The 11,439-nt window shown below is 36.6% G+C and overlaps 1 protein-coding gene across 3 annotated transcripts in view; it reads left to right on the top strand.

Moving 5' to 3' along the window:
• Nucleotides 1-4,139: 4,139 nt before the first annotated feature.
• The window catches only part of LOC129264328 (FERM domain-containing protein 8-like), a 33,242-nt gene continuing 25,942 nt past the window's right edge, over nucleotides 4,140-11,439 (top strand). For all 3 annotated transcript variants that reach the window (XM_054902190.2, XM_054902192.2, XM_054902189.2), the window contains exons 1-3: nucleotides 4,140-4,351; nucleotides 8,830-9,024; nucleotides 10,980-11,147. In XM_054902190.2, the coding sequence (XP_054758165.2) occupies nucleotides 8,859-9,024; nucleotides 10,980-11,147 (334 nt within the window). In that variant the 5' untranslated portion in view covers nucleotides 4,140-4,351; nucleotides 8,830-8,858. The remainder of the gene's footprint in view (nucleotides 4,352-8,829; nucleotides 9,025-10,979; nucleotides 11,148-11,439) is intronic.

Raw genomic sequence — 11,439 nt, 5'->3', positions numbered from 1 at the left:
GATAGTCATCATTTTCATATGATGACGAATGTTCTCAGAATGTCTTTGTTGAAATTATGGAATGAAATAAATTCGTTATCAATCAATCAATCAATGTCGCATCATTTATCAAGTGCGATCCGTTTCCACTTCACAATTTTCCTACACAGTGCTTGAAATAGTGCTTAAATTGACCCTTTTTTAGATCGGAATATCAAATATTTTCAGTTCGTGCTTCGTGCTCGCATTATTGATTTTATGATAAGAAAAAATGTTTTTAGAAAACGTAGATTCTAGGTCTAAATCTAGAACACGCGCACGCATGTTTATTGAGATACGCAGCTTGTTTATTAAAAAAACGTGCTAAAGTTATTCAGTTCCAGATCAGAATATCAACAATTTTCTGCTCGACCTTCGCGCTCACATTATATATGTAAGAAGATACCAAATTGCCCAGTTTTCATCATTTACAAAGCATGGATAGAGTGTCCCGTTTTTAGGTCAAAATCTCATTTTTTCCCTCGCGCTTCGCGCTCACATCAATTGTTTATTTATATACATATCCTGTTCATGATTACAAAAAGTGCTGAGAATTGCATTTTTTAGGTCAAAACGTTTTTTTTTTTTATTCAGCTCGCGCTTCGCGCTCGCATTATTTGATTGTTGAAATATGTATTGTCTTCATGGCTAACTACAAACAGTCCTTAACAGATCCCTTTTCGATCAGGTTAGAACGTATAATATAACTTTTACATACGCATTTTGTTCAGGATCACAAACACTGCCCAGAATGTTCAATTTTCAGGACAAAATACATGAAATTTCCAAGAAGTTTAGCTCGCGCTTAGCGCTCGCACTATTTAAATAGGGCTTATGAGATTATTATATATCAATCTTGTGTTAAAAGAATGAAGCTATAGTGACTGTTATAGGACTAGGCCTTCTATAAGAAACCAGCAAAAGTCAATTTTGAGCGGCTGACAGGGGAAAATGTGGGTGAAAAACATTCCCCTCTATTGGCGAAAGCTGGATCCGCCCCTGCAGTGCGCCCCTAAATGATTCATTGTTACCATACTCTCATAGCTCAGTGAATGAAATGTCTTTTAAAGAACAAGTCCACCCCAACAAAGAGTAATTTTATTGAATTGAAGAAAAAAAATCAAGCAAGCATAACTTAAAAATAAATCAGAATAATGATGAGGGGGGTGTTGGTAGATCAGGGGCCCTTTTCATAAAAAATTGTTAAAATAACAAATTCGAAATACAGTTCAAAGCTACTGAAGTCATTCACTTTATTGGCTGGTAGTACTTTTTTTTAGATACTGTGATTTTTTATTTTATTTTGTTTACTATTATAAGTCTTTGTGAAACGAGACCCTGTAGTAAACTGTACATTATTTTCGTTGGTAATCTGCCGGATTGTGTAATTTATGATAGCGCCATCATGCGGGAAGTCATGCTCGTCTTCCCTGTAACTTTGACCAAAGACACTACCGATGATGATGGTGGTGGTGGTGGTGATGATGATGATGATGGTGATGATGATGATGATGGTGACGATGATGATGATGATGATGATGGTGATGATGATGATGATGTTGATGATGATGATGATGGTGATGATGATGATGATGATGATGAAGATGAGGATGATGATGGTTGTGGTAGTGGTGGTGATGATGATGATGATGATGAAGTTGATGATGATGATTGATTGATTGATTGATTTTTATTGCTTCACATTCCACAAAAACATACATCTTGAACATAATCATAACATGACAAAAAAAGTAGTGTTTTACAAAGAAATACAATATCGTGAAATATGAAGAACCTATTAAAAAGCAAAGCCCAGGGGCGGATCCAGCTTTTTATAAAGGGGGGGTTGGGGTGGTATGCGAGGGAGCGTAGCGACCGAGTCCAAGCGAGCGGAGCGAGCGAGGGGGGAGGGTGTGGGAGGGGGGTGTCCCCCCTCCCACAGTAGGGAAAAATTTTGAAAATCTGTGTGTGAAAATGGCGTTTTCTTGCATCTAAAAAAGATAAGATTTAAAAAAATGGTCCCCGGATTTTTTTTTTTTGGGGGGGTTGCAACCCCCCAACCCCCCCTCTAGATCCGCTTCTGAAAGCTTGTAGACATATAGGTTCCCAGAAGAAAATAATTAAGGATTAAAAACTCCTAAAGCAATGAAGCGAGATAAATCAAATGAAAAATAATCGATACATTATAAAGAGTTCTACATGATAATCGCTCGAGCAAGGCGCTTACCCACTAGCGTACGATTGTAAAAAGAAATATTTCAGCCTACATTTAAAAGAATATAAAGAGGGCGCCTGAATTATATGGGTGTCTAAATAAATGTACTTGTCGAGTTGGGTAGGAATGGATTTCTTGATTTTGAAAAAGAAATCAGAGAATACACTCGGTAAACCCTGTTTATTTAGTTGATACATAAATATACCAACAAGATTATAATATAAATCGGTTACTTTCAATAACTTGTTTGAATAAAATAGCGGATTAGTATGAGCCAGAAAGTCAGAAGAAGAAATTATCCTCACGGCTCTTTTTTTTAATTTTAAGTATGGATTCAAGTTGTCTTAGAGGCATTTCCCCAGGCTAAAATTCCATTATTCAGATATGGTAACAATAGAGTAGAATACAATAATTTCAAAATGTGATGCGGAAAATGAGGTTTAAGTTTATTAATGACTCCAAGATTTCTTGAGAGCAATTTACAAAGGTGATCAAGGTGATGATGATGATGGTGGTGGTGGTGGTGGGGGTGGGGATGATGATGATGATGATGGTGGTGGTGGTGGTGGTGGTGGTGATGATGATGATGATGGTGGTGGTGGTGGTGGTGGTGGTGGTGATGATGATAATGATGATGGTGGTGGTGGTGGTGGTGGTGATGATGATAATGATGATGATGATGGTGGTGGTGGTGGTGATGATGATGATGATAATGATGATGATGGTGGTGGTGATGATGATGATGATGATGACGATGGTGGTGGTGGTGGTGGTGGTGATGATGATGATGATGATGATGATGATGATGGTGGTGGTGGTGGTGGTGGTGGTGGTGATGATGATAATGATGATGGTAATTGTGGTGGTGGTGGTGCCCGGTGGTGGTGATGATGATACTGCTGCAGAATGCAGATGATGATGATAGTGTTGAGGAGGGGCGGGCCTATGATGATGATTGAGAAAGTAGCATGCACTTCGGTCCATTCAAGGCCGAGATTGATAATTGGTGATCACATATAAAACGCGAAAATAAACAGACTTAATTTGTGAGCTAGCACTATAAGAAAGAAAAATTGTGGCATTTTTAATGCTTTACGATGATGATGATGATTGGGTGACAGCATAAAATTGTAAAGCTTCGTTATACTCAGCTTTCAACTCATTGTTAATAATCACAACAATGATAAAAACAATCGAAAGTGAAAATGAAAAGAAAAATATGATGATGATGATGATGATGATGATGATGACGGCGATGATGATGATTATGATGATGAATATGATGATGAATATGATGAAGTTGATTGATGATCATGATTATGGTTGTGATTATGATCATGGGGATTTAGATAAAAAGTTAAGGTACCAAAGAATACCTGCATAGAGCTATTCCGTCCAGATATCAACAGGCTTTTATGCTATGTAACAACATACCAATAGGTAATTCCGAAACTTGATATCTTGGTCTCTTGTTCTTTCAAAATGTCATCTGCTGAAATTACTTTCGGTAAAATAAGATATACCTATTTTATTCTATATTTGCTCCTCTGTAAACATGCTTTTCTTACTTTCTTTTATTTTATTTTTGTCTACAAAATAAGAAATTTATTTCTTTTCTTCTGTCGTAAAGCGCACAGAGACGTGATATTTATCATTATCATATGTGCTATATATTATTCGGTATCATATGCCTAACCAGTCAATGAATCAATTATCAGCAGACATCCGATACAACTGAATAGGGATGGAAAGTATTCTTTTTTTTTCAATATGGGTAAAAGTTTTCAAGTTTATTACTAGTATTCGAGACCCGTCGACCGTCCGAGCCCTCAGCTCGGTGCACTCGAGTGCACGTGAAACAGAGATCAAAATGTAAACAAGTAATTTGGGCATGCGCATTTTGCTCGATCTTCGAGCAATTATGCATAGCGCATATGCAGCATGCATATGCACAGCTTGCTCCAGAGAAACAGTATCGATCAGCTCGGAAAGTGCGGTGTGTTTCTCTCACGGTCGTCGAAAGAGTTGAAAACATCTTTACAATAGCTCAGAACAAGACTGAAAACGGTCCGTCGTCATCGTCGATACATACTGCAGGTTGGAGATTTACAATTCAAGGCAAGGAATTTCTTTCATATTTATTTTGTTAGGTTTCAATTTCCAGCTCAGGCTCGGCTCATCTCGTTCGAGTCCGAGACTTTACGTGTGAGTGTACCGGGTACGGTGTATGGGGCCCGCCCATATCGGCCGGTTGGAGCCTGAAATGTGTGGTGATGATTACCCAGCGCTGGCAGGCTGGGAGCCCGGCCCAGGCCCAGCGCAGCTTGGCTCAGGAATGGACTTTCCGGCGCGGCCGCGGCATTGGAGTTCAACTCAATATCTCGGACCCAGGCTTGGTGGTATTCTAAAATTTGTCTTATTTTCTTTTAACATAAATATTACCTCAGCAAGATAATGGCTACTAATGCTGTCATCTCAAATCTGTATTCTGAAAATTGTCTTATCTGTGTATTTAAAGTGGAATCCAGCCTTGCCTTGGTCATAAAATGTTGTGTGGGGAAGGAGAAAAATAAATTAAACAGAATGGTGAAAGTTTGAAAGAAATCAGACAAGCAATAAGAAAGTTATAGCTGCTTTAAAACTGAGATCACTAATACTATGTAGATTCCAAATTGGCAACTGGGTAAGTAAATTATGACAAGGCCAGGGGCAAGGACAACTTTCCCATAGGCCATGTACTTTATTATCAGGGATTAGTGGTTTTCTCCTAAGTACCCATTCCCCTGGGGCAGTAATCTAAATATAACCCGGGTAGTATATTGTTTTATGTCCTCATGAAAGAAAAATATAAATTGAAATAAAACTTTTGGGAAAAATGACATTTTAGCCATAATATGTATTGGAGTACATGGAAGAGTAGTCCTTGCCCTACATCACTATGACATCCCATATGCGGCCAATTTGAAGTCTCCATGGGTATAGTGATTACCAATATTTACAACTTTTTAAAATTCATAACTTTCTTGTTGTTTGTCCAGTATTGTTCAAACTTTCACCTATCAACTTGTCTGATTTTTCTTTTCCTTATAAAAACATGTTTTTATTTGGGTTGGATTCCCCTTTAACATAAACATTGTCATTAGACACTCATACTTTAGAGTTTTTAGACGTCCCTACAATCTACGATCTCAGGAACGCCTTCTTTTGTTTTAGTTTTATCAACCAATCATCAACTCGACTGGAAAAATTGTATTGAACAAATAAAAGACTTATCTTTAAAATCATTTAGCGCATTACTGACATGAAGCGTGATTTCTCTTGTACTCTTGACGCTTTTTTTGTGTGCTTGTGTGCTAAAAATACATCAAGATACAGCCCCAGCCCAGTTCTGTAATAACTTCCTCTAGGAGCTTAGAAGGACATCTTTTTGCTGGTATAATGGCAAACTGAAACTATCATAGTATCAGTATAATATCGAGGAAAAGACAAAGTTTACACTGTGCATTTGCATGCCATTCTTCTTTTTTTTCCCCTGCCCTGTAATTAGCCTACTCTTGTCTTGAAAAACAACATCCTTAATTTTGTTTCCAAGAATTCAAGCCAAGTCCAAGGGCAAGGCATGGGGTAAAAAAATTGACATCCAGCATCAGCACCAGCCTGTCCAAAAATAGCAAAAAAGGGTAGGCCCTAGGCCTACATTGTGATGTCATGCCTATTCATATACGAACGAAAAAACCTCATCTTCGCTAGCCTATCATGACTCTACTCTTGCAGTGAAGAGACTGGATGGCGATGTTTATCTCTTTCTTTTTTTATGGAAAAGAAATTGGAATCATGATTTGGTAATTGGGATCATATAGATGAATATCTAAAGAAAAAACAACTCCCTCTTTAGCTATATTATAATAACTTAAGTTGTATAATCTCAGGACAATTCAAAATATTTTGTCATTTATTTCTGAAATGTACACAAATAGAAATCTATGTTTTCAATATCTCTTGAAGCCTCTATATTGCATATTAACAAAACATGAATTGAATATTCATTTTCTGTCAGATTACAAGCATGTAATTGTCTTCACACAGCACGGGTTTAATTTTTTTTCAACATGTCTTCATAATTTTTGTTATTGTGTTGACCTGTGTGAAGAGGAACTGAGACACTTCCAATGTCAAACCAAAAGTCTTAAAGTTTCTCTTCATACAGGCTGAATTTAAATTCACTGGACATTAACAGAAGCAAAACTGCAAGTTCCATTCATGCTTTGCGAAGAAAATTGATTGATTTAAAAGGATGCAAAGCAAAGGCCAGTCATAACAAACTTCCAGAAAACAGTTTCCCCCCTGGCCCTGGAAGGACACCACTCAATATTCAATACTTAATGTAAACAAAACTGTCTTTTGTAGAGAGGAGCTTATTAGCATGACAAAGTATACCTGTAATCCTGGGGGAGATGCAAAGTGTAAACATGAATAGGTCCCCCACTTAGTATATTACGTAACAGGCAATGATCAAGTGGTTGTGTGAAACCAGATTAAGTCCTGTTTGTTATTACATACATATTTAAAGCAGTTGGAATATATTGGGGGGGGGGGTGGGTTTGCTGGCTGGCACAGGCCTAACAAACTACATGTATAGTAGGCCTATCTCCAGTGAAAAACAGTCTCAAGAGACAGTGACTTAGGATTCATACTTTTAAGCAGAGTGTTGTAGCTTAAAACAAAATGTTTGAATAATAACACAATTGTAAAGTTTCAATTTGTCCAACAGTAAGCGCTCTTATGTGCTCTGCAGAAGGTCCTGCAGTATTTGTTGTGGATTTCATTTTGTATGATTTCAAACTTCCTTGCATGATCACTCATTTATTATTGTTTTGAAAAGTATTTGATTTGAAAAGTGTTCTTTCTTTATGGGATTCTTGCCTTCATTTTGATAGCTTTTGGGGATTCGTGTTTTACTGTGTGTTATGGCTGGTTGCAGGCATGCGTCAATCAGATACATGTTACATGTAAAGTCCTCCCGACATCAAATTAATTTAAACATTGAAAATGAGACTAGTATCGAACTGTAGTTTTAATTTGTAAGCATCCAAATTGAAAATGTCAATGTTTTCAAAGTTTGATTCAATATGAAAACAGAAATCAACAATATCAATACAATGTTGTTATTGCAGCCATTGCAATATTAGGCCTACTTACATGTACATGTACTGCTGAATTTCTCCATATATATTCATATATGCTTCTTGCATTTCCACATGTATAATGACTGTTATCAACATCATAAAACTGTAATTGAAGACAAGGGAAGTCGGAGGGGAAATACAGAGAGCCTTTGGTCTTTTTCCTCTTACGCTTCCTGGTAGAGAAACCAGGATTTCCAATTGAACACATGTTTACTTTTCTTTAATTGCCAGAAAGAGATACATTTCATATATGGAGACCATATATGAAATCCCTATTTCCCCCACTCTACTGGTGAATGGTGATAACATGTATTAGGAGTTCTGGGGAGCGTTTCATGAAAGGACTTGTCGGACATTTTATCCGACAGTTTCCATAGTAACAGTACCTATCAGCCAATCGGAATCAAGGAAAGTTATCAGACAAAAATGTTGACGAAACACTCCCCAGGTTGAGTACAATGTAATCTACAAATATATGATTTGATTCATCCTAACACCAACACCAGCATTCAACACGAGACTTGAAATCAGTGGGTGTTTTCAAGTTCTGGGGAGCGTTTCATGAAAGGACTTGTCGGACGTTTTATCCGACAAGTCCCATTTTATCCGACAGTTACCATAGTAACAGTACCTCTCAGCCAATCAACATCAGAGAAAGATGTCAGATCTGACGACTTGTCGGATGAAAATGTTGATGAAACACTCCCCAGTGTTGACCTTTTGATGTTGGTGTGAGGTCAATTTTTACATGAGCATACATGTAGCACCAAACATTAAATGAAATTGGTCCTGAGAAGTCACTCACTAGGTGTTGAGCCGTTATTGTGGTCTGCATCATTCTTGTAAACTCAGTACAGGTTTTGGAGCTACATGTACATGTACATGTAGGAAATGCAATCCAATTTGTGCTTCCAAGTATTAACACCAACACCAACGCTAAAGCCGGACTCGAAATAACCCATTGAATATGTGTGAGGATGGGATATCATGCTGGCACCCATACATTTTGTATTCACTGTCAGCACTTGCCTATAAAATAGTAGTGCCTTCATGTATTATTATAAAAATATTGATTACTGAATGCTTCATCCTCAGTCCATCTGATATGATGTACATACATGTACAAGGACTTGAATTTCAATATTTTTAAGGGCAAGGCCTCTTTTCCGAAAGGGCACATTTCTATATTCCAGCACAAATGGGAAAAATAAAAAGGGCACTAAATCTCCAAGGCCGAATAGAGGGGCATCGTGGCTATTCAGCCGAGCATCCAAGGTCACGGCCTTCGATGACCTTGATTAATTTAAGCCCTGTTGGATATTATTGCATCGCAAGCAGGGCAAAGCTGTTATACCTGCTCCATAGCTCATGGATCTGTGCATTAACCTAAAGCAACTTATGTCTTTACAGATTGATTGATTGATTGATTGAAGTCCATCATGCCAAGTGAAGACGTTCCAATGAGGGTCGTCGTTGGGAGGAGAAAGAACCAGAATGGTTCTCAGGGGTCAAGGTCGCCTACAGGGTCACCGTCGGGGTCACCTACCCACAGTGCACCTCACATCCAGAGGATGGCGAGCACCATCTCTAACAAATCAATCAAAGGTATGTCATTCTCGATGTCAATCCTGCAATTTTATTAGAATACATGTAGAATGCATGTGACTTCCTCATTATTCTTTATAATGTATTTCCCCAACAAACTTCTCGATGTTGTTATTTTTCATGTGGATTTAAAAAATATATTATTCAAGACTGTTTGGATGTATCATAATCAATAATTACCATGTAAATAATATTCTCATGTATATTTATTCACCTTACTCATGGCTCTCTAGTAAACAGTACTATTGATGGAACTACTTTGTTGATTAAAATATAAAAACTAAAAGGCTTTTTTCGATTATTTTTTTTTCTTGGATTTCATGAACTGTAAAGATGTTCTGTCATTCAATCAAAAGTAATCAGTGATTATGATTTCGAAAAGGTATTAGTAAAAGTAATATCATACTTAGTTCTTATAGATTTCCATCGATCTGCTTTGAATGAAAAGGTAACCCTGATGCAGTATGGATTACAGTTAGAATTGTCTTGTAAACGATCATACATTTAGGTACAATGTATGCTGTGTGACTTTTCAATTGGAAATGAAACAGTGCAGAAGTACACGTACACTTGGACTCTCAATAGGTCTTAATTTGTTTTGGTTTCATCGAAATGAAACCAAGCGATGAGTAAGGTCGATTCTTTGAATTGTTTAACCATGGAGTTGCATGGGCTTGACCTCATACATGCATTAAAGATGCTGTTGTACTGTGCTCATACATTTAGAAGTAAATTGGTTTTAGCAGGGTAGGTAATAAGAGCCCAAAGAAAAAGTCGAGAGGTTTGCGGTCTTCTCAGGTCTCCCTGTGCTTGAGGTTTCCATTGTATGCATAATGTACTTGTGCTGTAGTAATTGTACATGATAATGAATACAATGATAATAATAATACATGATATTTTTAAAGCTCCATTTCCACATTTGATCAAGTTGCTCGAGGCACTTTAAGAAGGGGAGAAAAGGGAGTACATGTAATCTACTCTGTTTTTTTTATATTTAGTTAGATTTATGATCTAATATGGGTTGGCCTCACACAAGGTTTCTTCCTTTTTGGTCATTACCTTCCTCACTTTCTTTAAATTTGATGTTCATTGTATTTACATTGCCTATTTTATATGTATTTTTATCTTGATCTCTTGAGGAGAAATAAATGAAACTTGAAACTTGATGAGTATGATTGGCTTAGGAAACATTTAAGTGCCCAACTCGGGAACTTCTGATCTAATAACCAATGCAGTTTGGGTAAAGTACAATCAAAGAGAGCATATAATTTGTTTTGTGGAATAGTGGTATTATATAGCATAGGCCTACAGGGGGTGGTTCCACTTCAATAACCTGATATTTGTGTTTACTGTAAAAGTCAATCGGTTGTTTTCATGGAATAGTACTACTATAGGGCCTATAGTGATGGTTCCACTTTGATAACCTTTTATTTGTGACATAACAGTCAGTCAGTTGTTTTCAGCAGATATAGTTTTAATCATGATATTTATTTTAAACATGCTTATTTCTCTTTGACTTTGCCATTATTGTTAATTATATATTTTTATGTTACATATTATAAATCATGATATTGTTTCAGCAGAGAATAGTCCCTTGCCTTTTTCAATTAGTGCCAGAGCTATGAACTTGCTGACCAATGTGCACTCTGAACTGAAGCACAAATAATTCAGTTGAAAATTGTTCTTTTTGTTTTGTTATTGGAATATTCAATTGAATAATCAGTATCTTTGTTTGAAATGATAGTGAATGAATAAAGCTAATCATTCTCATTGTTTTATCTAGGAATATTAATTTCTTCATCATAATTCAATTTAGAATGATAATACTATCCTAATTGAAAGTTCCATATTGCTTCTATTTTTTTTTTTTGTAAATATTCTGCAAAAATCTCCATGATCTGTTTTTAAATTTCTCTTTATCATGTGTCTGCATACGGTATATGTTTTTTTTTCAGCAATGGATGTCTGCATCTTCCAGAAAGACGGCTCTGCTCATGAAATCTTTATCGAGAATGTTCTAACGGCGACGGCAGGAACTCTGTTCTCCCATATGATGGGTTGTCTGAGTTTACCAAATGAAGCATCGGAAATCTTCTCACTATGGCTTATTTCTCCTCTCCTTGGTAAGATCCTTTGTTTATTTTTTTAATTTTTATTACCAAAAAAGGAGTAAATATGAAGCTAGAATTTCATTCCTGATCTCCCAATTCATATTTATTTAATACCTGCTTGACAATTTTTGAAGCAGTTCCTTCCTTTGCAAGAGAAAAAGGTAATAATAATAGTTGCATATATGAAATAGTGCTTAATAAGACATCATGTTTCTATTAAGAGCCTTACATTGCAATTTAATAGTATAACCCCAAACTCATATTCATACACACATTAATAATAATAATAATTACTCAATGAATG

Source organism: Lytechinus pictus, chromosome 7 (assembly GCF_037042905.1).
Source record: "Lytechinus pictus isolate F3 Inbred chromosome 7, Lp3.0, whole genome shotgun sequence".
NCBI classification, from domain to species: Eukaryota; Metazoa; Echinodermata; class Echinoidea; order Temnopleuroida; family Toxopneustidae; genus Lytechinus; species Lytechinus pictus.
This window is presented reverse-complemented; position numbering and strand designations above follow the sequence as displayed.